This window comes from Oryza brachyantha, chromosome 3 (assembly GCF_000231095.2).
Source record: "Oryza brachyantha chromosome 3, ObraRS2, whole genome shotgun sequence".
Classification (NCBI taxonomy): Eukaryota; Viridiplantae; Streptophyta; class Magnoliopsida; order Poales; family Poaceae; genus Oryza; species Oryza brachyantha.
Window position 1 is genome coordinate 3,768,164 of NC_023165.2, and position 13,354 is coordinate 3,781,517.

At 39.4% G+C, this 13,354-nt stretch overlaps 1 protein-coding gene across 1 annotated transcript; it reads left to right on the forward strand.

Moving 5' to 3' along the window:
* The first annotated feature begins 5,385 nt into the window (after positions 1-5,385).
* LOC102708700 lies at positions 5,386-10,416 on the forward strand. The gene is made up of 4 exons (XM_040521624.1): positions 5,386-5,566; positions 5,921-7,613; positions 8,327-9,411; positions 9,497-10,416. Exons 1-4 carry the CDS (start codon positions 5,439-5,441, stop codon positions 10,401-10,403), a joined length of 3,813 nt encoding a protein of 1,270 aa, XP_040377558.1. The 5' UTR covers positions 5,386-5,438; the 3' UTR covers positions 10,404-10,416.
* The last annotated feature ends 2,938 nt before the right edge of the window (positions 10,417-13,354 follow it).

Here is a 13,354-nt window from a genome sequence, read left to right on the forward strand (position 1 = left end):
GACCAACACATATTATAAATGGGGTCCAACAAACTAATGTCACTAGTTTAAAACAAATTACTTAGCACCCCTCCTCATGTGTTGCATGTAGGGTCCACTGAACCTACGGTATTGTTTCGAAACGGCTATAAGCCTACAACTCAACAAAACTTACGTGTGGGGTCCACCAAACCAATGTCATTGGTTTAAAACAAATATAGCTTAGCATCCCTCTTCTCATGTGTTGCATGTAGGGTCCACTGAACCTACGATGTTGGTTCGAAACGGCTACAACTCAACAAAACTTACGTGTGGGGTCCACCAAACCAATGTCGTTGGTTTAAAACAAATATAGCTTAGCACCCCTCCTTCTCATGTGTTGTATGTAGGGTCCACCAAACCTACGGTGTTGGTCCGAAACGGCTACAACTTAACACAGCTTACGTGTAGGGTCCACCAAAGTTATGACAATGGTTAGAAATTTATTAGTATATGGTCAATTCCCCAAATTCATGAGGGCCACATGAATGCCAGGTCTAATAAATGGTTAAAAATTTATTAGTATATTGTTAATTTTGTTTGTCATGTATGTAAAACATATATTACAACAGTACAAAGCTGTATGGGGAATTTGGGCAAACCACATGCATGATTGGTCATGTCTCATGTGGGCAGTTTCTTAAAGCGATTTGCATGACAGAAAACAGCTTGAAGTAGAATCCATGCCACAAACTCTAATATTCTTATGCTTTGATCCAATGTCGTATGACATAAACCGGCTTCCAATGAAAGTTGACGTACGTGAAGAATTAAATTAAATTAACAGTAACAGCCAGAAGAAGCATCGTTTTTGCTTGGCTAATGCTGATCAGGGAATCTGCCCTGACCAATGGCGATTCTTTGGAGCTCCTAATGTGGAAGTATTCTAACCCAAGGCCAGATCAATTGTGCTTAAACAAATTACTCCTAATGTTGAGTAATAATTAGGGAGCAGATTAAACTTTAAAGCAAGCTAGCTGCGATTAGTGGCGAGCACGATGGCCATCGGTATACAGTGGCATGTCACGCAGAAGCTCAATAATACAAAGGGGGAAATTAATCAATGCTGGTTTGACAAAATGATTTTAAGTCTAATTAACCTGAGGGCATTAAACATTATTGGTCTTCCACCTGATGACCATGAACATAACATGACGATTTCTTCGTCGTCGAAAGGGCCGTGAGCATGTATTGACGATTTCATTTACACAACGAAAAAATTATATTAATATGCATGTACATGAATTGCCAATTATTTTCGTATAATAATTGCTGCTGTACCAATTTTCAATTAGAAAAACCTCTGGTTGTTACAAAATACAAAGTAAGTACTGCCTATCCATCAACCTGCTTATAAACCAATTAAGTGAGTTGTTCATCGGATTACCCACTTAATTGACTTATATGCGGGTTCGTGGCCAGCCTACTTCTTACACCCTGGTACTGCCTCTCACACTAAATTTCTCTATTGTCTTAGACATTGACCGCTTCATTTTTTTTATGTGTGATTGGACAGGCCAAAACACCAATGGCCTTTGCATTAATAATTGGCCACATATATGTTCATGCAGAAGATGATCGAGATAGCAGTAGAGAGTACGTGTACGTACGTGGTTCTGGGTCCTGCCAAGATGGATGTATTCAGGGCTATCTCTCTTGCAAGGCAACCAAATCTTTCAGCTTGGAAGATGTGCAGACATGCATGGAGCTAGCAGGCAAGCATGACAAGCTAAGGTGGTTTTTTGAACAAGAGACTTATTTTTATTTTTGTCTCTTGTTTCATCGAATATTTGTATGTTTATTATAAATAATAAACGTATACTATTAATAAAACTCATTCATAATTTTGAACTAATTCACGAGACGAATCTATTGAGCCTAATTAATCTATAATTAGCATATGTGATGCTACAGTAAACATGCTCTAATTATGAACTAATTAGGCTTAAAAAATTCGTCTCGCGGATTACCACTCAATTATAAAATTAGTTTTTTTATTATTCTATTTTTAATACTTCAAATTAGTGTCCAAACATCCAATATGACACGTGGCTAAAAAGTGTAGTCTTATCTAAACAATCCCTAAGTATGCTTTTGCTCCTAGGAGCGTGCGTGCAAAAAAGTATATAAAACGGATTTTCCTGTTTTTCTAATAAAAATAAGAGCAGCTACACATCGTAAAATATGTCCCGCTGGGTGGTTAAAAAGGCGCTTCCTTTGTAAATGGGTGGCGGAAAGATCAATTTTTTTATGACACGTTTAGAAAAGTAAAATCTGGGTGGCTGCAAAAATTGTTTTTTAATAGTGATTGTAGGTTTTGCAGCTAGGGATTGTAGGTTTTGCAGCTATATATGGCGAGTAAATATAGGGATTGTAGGTTTTGCAGCTAGCCAGCGGTAGATGGTATGGAAAATGAAGAATGGTTATAGCTCATGGAACATGCATGGTTAGCTTGAGATACTTGGGATTTTTATCCAATTAAAATAAGAAAGTAGAAAAAAATTAATGCTTATTCTAACCTATCTGTTTTGGGCACCACATTCAGATTCCATTAAGGAGATGACTATTTACACTCATATAGAACATTGGGTTTGTGTTGATTTATTTGATTCTGTGCTAAAAGTGCAGTACGATTCGGATTTTGTCTCCCAAACCGACAGGCACTATTATGGTAAGTTCCTTTCCTAGAAAATGTGTTTATGACACGTTAAAAAGAAGTGTACCACAAATTAACCAAACACTAAAAATGGATGGTCAGACTTGTGTAACATATATATTATAAAGCTATGTTCTTCTCCTGGTTAACTAAAACATATTATCTCATTTTCCATGAACATGTTTTCTGAATTGCTAAACAATTTATTTTTTTATAAAAAGTTTCTATAAAAAGGTTGTTTTAAAAATTATACGAATCCATTTAATAAGTTTTATAGCTAATAATTAATTAATGATATGCTAATTTGTCACTACGTTTTACGTAAAAATGTGATTCCCTACTAGAAAGAAATGTGGTTCCTAACAACGTCCGAACGGTAGAACAATCATTTTTTCTTGAACTACATACTAAACACTCAAAATGTCTTTCACACACTTTTTTAATAAGAAAATGGATGTCCCATAAATGTTTTCTAATATATTTTTATTTCAGGGTTGGGGATTGAAGTAAGCCAAGCAATTGAGATTATTCATCTCAATTTCTTCGGTTAGCTAGACACCAGTCCACCTTGTATTTTTTCAGATAAAATTGTTACTTGCCCATAAAAGTTACTTATTCTCTTATTTGCCCTTCATTCTCTCAATGACACGTAGGTTCAGCCATGTGTCAGATATCAAGGGAAAGTAAGGAATCCTGTAAATTTGACGGTAGCAAACTCGTATATGATTAGGCATTCCAGTTGACACTACAAGCAAAGTTACTATTTTTTTCTCTAGATTGTGCTCTATCGTCATAATGTTTAAGAACAATTGTAAATTTGTCATCCGTTTAAAATATATTGTAAAACTAAAAAATTATAAAAATATCACTAGAACTATCATTCAAGTGACATTCTTACAACTTAGAAAAAACGAGTGGCAAATTTGTAAATGCCCCTAAACTAAAACATAAGCTCTTGAGTTGCATATCCAATAAAACATAAGTTCAGGGATTCCTTTGTTTCTCTACAAGTTGCAAGCGTATTTTTCCCCATCGTATCTGTATCAAGATAAGTCCTTATTGACTAGCAATACCATGCAGCTGACTATGGGATGTGAAGGTGAACAACGTTTAGTGGTGTATATAAAGGGAAATAATTCGGGTTGTTGGATCGATATCTAGGTGTCCAAGAATTAGCTTTCTAATGAAAAAACAAGGTGCTTGAGCTATTGTATCATGCCAGTAAGAAAAGTTTGTGCTAAGTTGCATTTAAATTACACTATTCATATTTCCGGTCTCTAAAAATGTGTTTTCATATGAAAAAAAAATGTGATCTCTAACCCATATTCGTAATTCTGGACTCACATAATAATGTGATTTCCTGTGAAAAGGACAATGCGATTATCAACCCATTGCACATTAGCACCAGGGAGGAACCATAATATTTTGAACTACATATACAAAGCCCTAGAGTTTCTTTACTGCACCAAAACCAACCAACACCTATCACACTTTTCTTTTCTTTTTTTCAAACTCATTCTGGTTGACCCTTTTTTTTTATCAGAGTTAAATGCTTTCCACTTTCCCTAGAGAACTTTCAAGCAAATTGAGCCAAGTTCGTTGGTTTCAATTTTCACGGTTAAATAACCCTTAACCTGATCTGGTCTGATATTCACAAATATGATATATGGTACTGTAGTACCATGTTATATGAGTATAATTAGACATGGAGTTTCACACTGAAATTAAAGTACTTATTTACTGCTTATTTTTTACTAGACCATGTACTTTATTGTTACATTCTTACTTGTGTTGCACAAGGGGCGGAACCAGCCAAGAGCCACGTCTACAACTCAAATCTATAATCTTTTATTTTTCTAAAATTTGTATAGATTTTATATAGAGTTTGGATACTAGGTCTATAGCTTGAGTCATAGCTGTCCGATTTGTGGTTCCGCACTAGTTGGACTACACACGTTAAACGTGTTGATTCTTTCTTTTTTTCTTCTTCCAGAATTGTGGTCTACTATTGTGATATGCATGTCAATCAAAACCGTAAGTTTCCTCCATTAAAATGTAAGTTCACTTATTATTCTTTCCTCCACCTCATTTATTCACTACTCTCCATCGGTTTTGCATCTATACGTCACCCTTATTCAAGCGATTTTAACAATAGCGAGAAAAAGATGATAGCACGGCCGATGTGGCGAGAAGACAAACAACAGGAGAGACAGGTGTACGGTGCACGCACACACGTAAGGAGATCAAAAGAGGATGAGAAGCCGACGATTTCTACTAGATACAAATATGCAAAATTAAGTTTAGTGGTTCATAGAAAACAGAAAGAACATAAATACATAAATTCATAAAATTACCCTTTTAACATGAAAAAAAATCATACACCCACTACATACAGCTACACAATTATTCCCATTCCCTTTATCAAAGTTTATATTATTCTTAACTGTGGGCTCACTCAAAAATGTGATTTCAAAGTGCAGAAAAAGAACATGTGATTCCCAACAAAACAGCCGCAGCAGCAGCACATGGGCAGAAGAGTCATTTGCCAAGCTAACAATCTCCGAGAATTTCTTCTCCACACCAAAACCAACCAGCACCCAACGCATATTTTTTTCTCCCCCTTACCTTTTTTCCTTCTCTTTTCTTTTCTTTTCGCCTCTCTTCTTTTTCATTCCGCACTGCTTCCTCTGTCCCTCTCGTCACCCCCCTCCTCTCCTCTCCTTTTTATGTAATTTTTTTTCATTATTTTTTTCCGTGGATTCCCATGGCGGCCACAGTGAAGTCTCGGCCGCCGCCGCAGCCGCCGCATGTCCGCCGCCGCCGCTCCTCCTCTTCGGCGGCGGCGGCGGTGGCTTCGGCGTGCTTTACGTCGTCGCTGGGCTCCGCTCCTCGGTTAGTCTCGCTCTGTAACTTCTACCCCCCACGGTCTTACCCTCTTTCTGTTTGTTTTCTTGCTTCCGGGCTTCTGGCCATGCCTGGAGCAAATAAAGAAGGATTCTTTTTTGGTTCGTCTTCTTTGCTGGTGTGCTCCACTTCCAGCGTGATCCATGCTGAGAGCGCTCGGAGATGGGAAAGGTTTGGTTTTTTTGTTTTGTTTTTGTTTTCTTTGGGTTCTTGTGGTTGTTTTTGTGGAGGTTTATTGGGTGCTTTAGTGGTGAGCAACCCAGTCTGGCTATTTGGCGATCAACCGGGGAGTTGTTGATGCTATTGTTTGATTCTTTGCTGGTGATTTTGGGTTTCTTGCAGGGTGTCGCTGCTTGCTCTGTGCAGCCTCTTGGTCGCTGCCTTGTGCGTCTCGGCGGCGGAGGAGGGTGCTGGGGGAGGGAGTGATGGCGACTTGGGCTGTCTCGGCTTCCGGGACGGCTGCGCAGACCGGAGCGCCCTGTGCTTCTCTTCCTCGGCGGTTGAGGCCATGCTTGCAAGCGGGGATGGAATCAAGGAGCCGGATTTGGTGGTGTCGAGGGACTGGGGACCGTCGTCGCAGCCGCTGGGCTTCCCGATGCCCGGCCGCGGCGTGGTGACCTGCTCGTCGGCCGACGCGCTGATCACTTCGCGGAACGGGCTGGGACGGGAGGGCAAGGATGGTGAGAGGTATAATGTGGCGTCGTGCCAGGCGCCCCTTGTGCCTGACAATTGGATGCGGGCAATGGCCGGTGCGCCGCCGGAGGTGGATGGCGTGGCTGGGGATGCCGGCCCGGATGGCCTCTATGGTTCGTCGTCGATGAATGTTGAGATAAGTCCACCAGTGTTGAATTGGGGAAAGAGTAACTTGTATTCGGCTTCAATGGCCACCTTGACAGTGGTGAATTTGAACAATGACAGTGCCTTGCATGTGTATGAGCCATTCAGCACTGACTCGCAGTTTTATGTGTACGGCTATGATGATCTGGTGCTGCAGCCCAGAGAGAATGCATCAATCACCTTCATATTCTTACCGAAGTTGCTGGGCTCTTCATCAGCGCATTTGGTTTTGCAGACGAATTTTGGTGGGTTCATTATACAAGCTAAGGGCATGGCTATCGGATCGCCTTATCAGTTAGAGCCACTAACCGGGATGAATGTCATAATAGGTGGGCGCCTGGAGAGGAACCTGTCGATATTCAATCCTTTTGATGATTCTTTCTATGTTGAGGAAGTGGCTATTTGGATGTCTTCGTTTCAAGGCACAAAACAATCTTCTCATATAGTTTGTCAGTTAGACCCTTCTGAGGAGTCATTGGAGTTTACTTCTTTGAGTAGTAACTGGTACACAGCAAGTAGTACAGATTTCGGATTGCCAATGGTCAATATCAGGCCTAGTGACAAATGGGAGGTGCTTCCCACAGAAAGCAGCACTGTTGTAGAGTTAAAATTGCAACCTCTTTCAGAAGGAATGGTGTTTGGTGCTATCAGCATGAAGTTGCGCAATTGCACATCTAATAGAGTGGACACTGTTGTTATACCTATCGAGTTAGAGGTGCGTGCACGGACCTACTATGAGCCCACTAACTTAGTTTCGGTCACATTTGAGCATGTATCATCTTGTGCTGGAATTGGATCAATTTTCTCCCTTTCTTTAAGGAATGAGGGAACAAAGTTACTGAGAATTGTAAGAGTAATTGAAGATAATAGGGATGGATCAATGAATTTTGAGGTTAAGTACCTGAATGGACTAATACTCTTTCCTGATACTGTAACAGATGTAGCTCTTGTAAGATATACTTCTTCAGTTCCAATGGACAGCTCATTTGACAACTGCAACATAGTGGTAGAAACGAACAGTTCTGTTGGTAGTTCAATCCTGATACCCTGCCAAGATATGATATCTGCAACTCTGTCTTATACGGCTAGCGCTGTTACTAAATCTGATGGACCATTTTCTGAAGACGGGTTATCTGCTAACTCAAGGACAGGATCTTTGGGCAGCATTGTAGAAGTAGACGGCCTGCATTACATGAAGGTACTACTTGTGCATTGGTTAATTTGCCAGTAAGCAACCTGTGTTGTCTAAGTTGATATTACATGTTCTGTCAGTATTGGATGTCGGGTTTCCCTTTACCCTTTTTCAAGTATCTTATGCAAACTTTATGTTGTGTGTGTACTAATATGATATGTATGAACCTAGTAATCGTAGCACCTTTGTCATGCTTCATGCTGTTTTGTTATATTTTCAGTCCCACAAGGTCAATCCTTTGTAGACTCTGTTCCTGTATTACCTTAATCAGCAGGAAGCTGCATTTTTTAGAATCTACTGGTCATTATTTATTTAGAAAAGAATCTATATGGGCCATTAATGGTCTCATGCTTGTTACTTCACAGTAAATGTTCATTTCATGATATTTCCAATATACATTGATGTAATTTCTAGGTATAAATTGGTATGACCTTAAGATAGATTCCTATAGCAGGATAATATCTTCGTGATGACTTTGATGCACTTATACAATGAATTTATCATATAATTATATTGTTCATATCCAGATGGAGCACTAAGACAATAATGAAGTAGTTAGCAGCTCTTGGAACTGAAATGCTGTTCTTAGATATTAGTCCACTCCTACTTTTTTGTTGTGCGTATATAATTGAAAAATAAATTGATTGCTTATGTTAAGTGCCTTTTCTCTTATGCAAAGTTGCTTGTTAATATGCTCATGTTTTTTTAATAAAATGCAGCCAACAATTACAAGAGCATTTAAAGCTGATGATACAGTACTTAGAAGATGGAGGTCTCATGGTACAAGGACTGAAATTTCTGTTCTCACAGATCAAGAACTGCTGTTTCCTATTGTCCAAGTTGGATCACAATATTCTAAATGGATAGCCGTCCATAACCCAAGCCTGGAGCATGCATCCATGCAACTGGTTCTAAATTCTGAGGAAATTATTGGTCACTGCAAAACCATAAACGATGCATGTGAACACACATTCTCAAGCAGGTCCCCTGAAGTTGACTCTACAGAGACTAGATTTGGCTTCTCATTAAGTGATGCAACAATTACTGAGGCTAATGTTGGTCCTTTGGAGAGGGCTTTACTTGGTCCTATCATCTTCCGTCCATCAAACTGTTGCATGTGGTCAAGCATGGTGTTGATCAGAAGCAATATTTCAGGCATGGAGTGGCTGCCTCTTGAAGCACATGGTGGACGTCAATCTATTGTCCTTCTGGAGGAATCTGAACCTGTTTGGAAGCTAGAGTTTAACCTCGATTCCAATGTTCAGAATAAATCAACAGTGTCGAAAGCAGAGATCGCCAGCCCTTTCTGCAGTCAACATTTGTCCAAAGAAATAAGTGTCAAAAATAGCGGTGACCTGCCTCTTCAAGTGACAAAAGTTAAAATTTCTGGAGCTGATTGCGGCGTGGATGGATTTATGGTAGATAACTGCAAGGGATTTAGCTTAGCACCAAGTGAATCAATAAGAATGCTTGTTTCTTTTAAAGCTGACTTCTCTTCACCTATGGTTCAGAGAGATCTTGAGTTGGCTATGACTACTGGGATCTTCATAATCCCTATGACTGCAAACATTCCTGTTTGCATGCTTAACCAGTGCAGAAAGTCTTACCTCAGATCGATCCATTGGAAAACATTGATACTCTTTTTTGGAACCATGTCTGTGTTTGTACTAGTGTTTGCCCGAGGTGTCCCAACCTCTTTGTCAGGAGGCTCTCAAGATTGCTATATCAAGATTCATGATGGGAAAAGTACCATCGACAAGCCTGCTAAGCCCTCTTTCCTTCAGCGTAGCAGCAAAGCTTCCAGGTAACGTTTAGATCAATGCTGGTCACTCGCATTTCTTTGAATCTTACATGATCTATAATTTGGTCTGGTTATGCCTTGTATACAGGTCAACAAGGGAGCACAAAAGAGACAAAGAAACTCATAAATACCCTGCCGATATTCATAATAGCCCCAAGAGGACAGAAGAAAAGAACAATGCAGATGAACTGAATACAACTTCAACTATACCTCTGCCCCCAAGTAATACTGTGGAAGACAAGGTATCAATTGAAGCTCGAGAAAACAGTGGAAATCTAACCATCAGAGTTGCTCGAGACAAAGGAAAGAGAAGAAAGCGGAAAGTCGGTGGTGCAGGACTGGCAGCAAAGTTTGAGGTTTCCAGCAGCCACAGTGGGAATTCGACACCGTCTTCGCCATTGTCACCTAGTTCAACCCCAAAGCAAGGCTGGTCCTTTTCTGGCACACCATCAGAACTGAAGCACAACAGTAGACTTGAGGCCACATCTGATATTGAGGCAAGGCCACCATCTACTAAGAATAACCATGAGAAGACTTCTTGGTTGCAAACTGCTAAAGAGCAACCTTCTGCACAACCTTCAGTAACATCAGTAAATCCATCACCTTCACCTTCACCTTCAGCCACTGCGCCGATGAAAGCATGGCGCTCGCCATTGCCGTCCTCATCGACCCCTATCGCGCCGCATTCTCGTGCTCCTGGCTCCAACCTGATGAAAGACAAGGCCGTGAAGAGAACCGACGGCGCGGCCGCAGCAACGAAGAAGAAAGATTTCACGTACGACATCTGGGGAGACCATTTCTCCGGGCATCTGCTGGGGAGAGCAAAGGAGGTGGCGCCATGCTACAAGATGTTTGCTGCTTCTGAAGGCGCCTCCAATAGCTTCTTCGCGAGGGAGCCCCAGGCCCTGGTGACGAAGCCATCGTCTTCACCGCCGGCGTCCCGCGGCCGCGGGTCGCTGCCGTCTGATGTAGCATCTGGTTATGGAATAAATTAAGAAATTTCAAACATTTCGGTCCTGTCTCTCTGCACCATGCATTCTTCATTCTTGGCCATTCTGCTAACCTTGCAAATCTCTAACTTCAGAAGCTTAGAACCTGAAAAACGCTAAAGAAAATGCAAGCAGACTAAGGGTCTGTTTGGGAAACTTTAGATTCTGAGAAACAGATGCTTGGTAGCCATCTTCTAAGAATTTGGAAAGCTTCTAAATCTAACTTCTTCAGCTTCTGGATCTTAGTTCATTTTCTAAAATCTGTAACTATAAATTCTCAGAAGTTATGTATCGTTTAGGGCAGAAGCAGCTTTTAGAAAAAGCTATAGCTGGAAGAAGCTTTTCAAACAGCCCTAAAGCTACTAACTTGTTTTTCATCACTACTAATAACTACATTGCTTAATCTGATAGTCAGAATCGACAAAATTGAAACTTTTACTGATTTTCCGATCTAGAACGCGCTAAAGGTTTCTACGTCATTGCACTAAAAGCACTTTCAGTGTAGTAACATACTAACTTTTAACACCGGGATAATATCGCAACATAGAAATGTTTATATATGTGAGCGAGATCTGGACGCGTTTTATCTTCTTCCCAGTGACGAGATGAATTTGCTCCAACCCTTTCCACATTGAGCTGTCAGGTAATGCGTTTCCAGCTCAAGATTCTAAAGCTGACATCTCACTTTAGTCCAATCCATAGGACGCAAGGGAACATATCTCTGCTCGCACAAAGCATCAGACATTACCCTTCCTTGATTCAGGCCTCTATTTTAATGGAGGATGCATGTCGCATTCGTTAATTCCCCCAAAAATCGCTCTTTCTGCAACACATGCAGATTAGCCTGAAAGTTTAAAGTGGATGCTTCGTTTGTGGTAGTGCCTTCTAGGACCACAAGAATTTCTCAGGATTTTCATACGAAACAGTTTAATTGCTCCAATTTACCCTTAAAAAATGCTCCAATTTTCTTTAAAAATCCTCGTGAGCGACGAAGCCTTTTTTTATTTTTTATTTTTTTGTCGCTGTCCCTGTAATTGGTTGCTCTGGTTTGCAATTGCAGGCACTGGTCATGTTTCTGTACTCTGAATTCTGAACTCTGATGACAGTGTATCAGGAGAAAAGCCATTGACAACATATATTGGAGTAGTAATCAGGTAACATCCAAGAACTTTTTCGTTCTGTTGTTATTACGTGTACAGCAATAGCCAGTGACTCTCAGCGCGCGCACATCATCTGGCAATCTCAAAACGGTCTTATTTGTTGTGATCATTTCGCGATGCAGAGATGCTAATCCCAGCTGCTCCCGGTTTCAGATTACTAATTTCCAGCCATCACTTTGAGCTGAAGAGTGGCAACCTGCCACATGCAAAATCAATCAGTAACGGCTCATCTGATCCGAATCTGAATTTTCATCATCGAACTAGCCTCTGCTGTTGTTTTTCAGATAGGAGTTGTAACTGAAAGTATCCAGCAAGAACTCACCCAAGCCTGAGCGATGTATCAGAGCTGTCCTCGTTGTCGAGTGGAGCTCGCGGGTATGAAGCGTTGGTAACAGATTCAGATGACTGCCCCTCCTCGTATACAACTTCTGAATCAGCCCCGGGCTGCATCTCCTCCATTCTTGACATCCTGGACATCTGCAGCTTCAGACCGTCGTTTAATTAATCATCAAAGGAAGGAGCTGTTCAAGAACAGAGGGAAAAAAATACATGCCGACTCCGGTGCATATTACTTGTAGTATTAATGACATCCTTACAATTAATCGAATAGTAATGGAATATTTAAAACTAGCAAATTTATAATGATATGGATCTAATTAACCCTATTTTTAAAACAAAGGTAGTAATTTCACCTTGTGTTTAAGAAACGAATGCTGGCTTTTACCGTTTATAGTTTCTACTGCTAGCTAATACTACCTTGTTTTCTGAAATTCCATGCGAGTATTACCTTCTCAAAATATAAACATTTATAGGTTATTTAATAAAGGTTAAGGTTAGAAAGAAAAGCCTATATTGCCCTTAGTAAATGAGGAATGATAAGAGTAAAAGGGCGTGTAGGGATTAAATAGAAAAATATCAATAAGAAATGATCGATAAACAAGTAGTACATAAAAATGCTTATATTTTGGTGCATGATATAAATCTCACAAATGGTTACATTTTAGAACAGATGGGTAATTTTTAATCCAAACAAGAATCTAGTCTCTCTAAAAAGATAAGAAACCACTCCCATCGTATTTATAGTTTCATACTATTATAGGTTAATTTGGATTTGTTCTAGATCAAAACCACTCAAGTTTACCGAGTTTATAAGAAAATATGAGTACATATTAACATCTATTACAACACTAAATTATTTTCATTAAATCTAGAACATATTTTTTTTAGTATATATGTTTATTTGTATTAGAAATATTACGATTTTTTTAATAAATTTCATCAAACTTAAAGATTTTCACTTAGAAAAAAACACTGAATCAGGGTGCGTTCGGGAAAGGGGTTGGGAAACTTTCTTCCCAACACAAGCAATGGGATGGCTCATTATCGCATGATTAATACCTATTAGCTAAAATACTTTGAAATAAATTAATATGGTTTTTGAAGCAATTTATCTATAGATTTATTTTGTAAAAGAATCACATTAATTAGCAGTCTAGGGAATGTGCATTAAAAAGGAAGTAGAAGTTGGAAAAGGAAGAAATAATAATCCGTATGAGAGGATACAAAGGGAATATGATATTATAGCAGTATAGTCGAACAACCCTATTATATGGTATATACTTATGCTTATTTGCATGGCTCGTTAACAATAAAAAATAATTTATAGATAAAACTTTAACATATGTATTTGAATAGCGATTCAAAATAAATACTGTAAAATATATTACGATGAAAAACCCATAAAATCAATTTTAATTTTGAGTGTGAAAATAAAAATAGAACTAGAAAATCTCAACC

Bases quoted from the DNA above. Each gene is read 5' to 3' on its own strand.
- LOC102708700 (XM_040521624.1), top strand. From the start codon at position 5,439: ATGGCGGCCACAGTGAAGTCTCGGCCGCCGCCGCAGCCGCCGCATGTC. The intron at 5,567-5,920 runs GTTAGTCTCGCT...GGTTTCTTGCAG, and splicing joins TCGCTGGGCTCCGCTCCTCG to GGTGTCGCTGCTTGCTCTGT. The intron at 9,412-9,496 runs GTAACGTTTAGA...CCTTGTATACAG, and splicing joins CGTAGCAGCAAAGCTTCCAG to GTCAACAAGGGAGCACAAAA.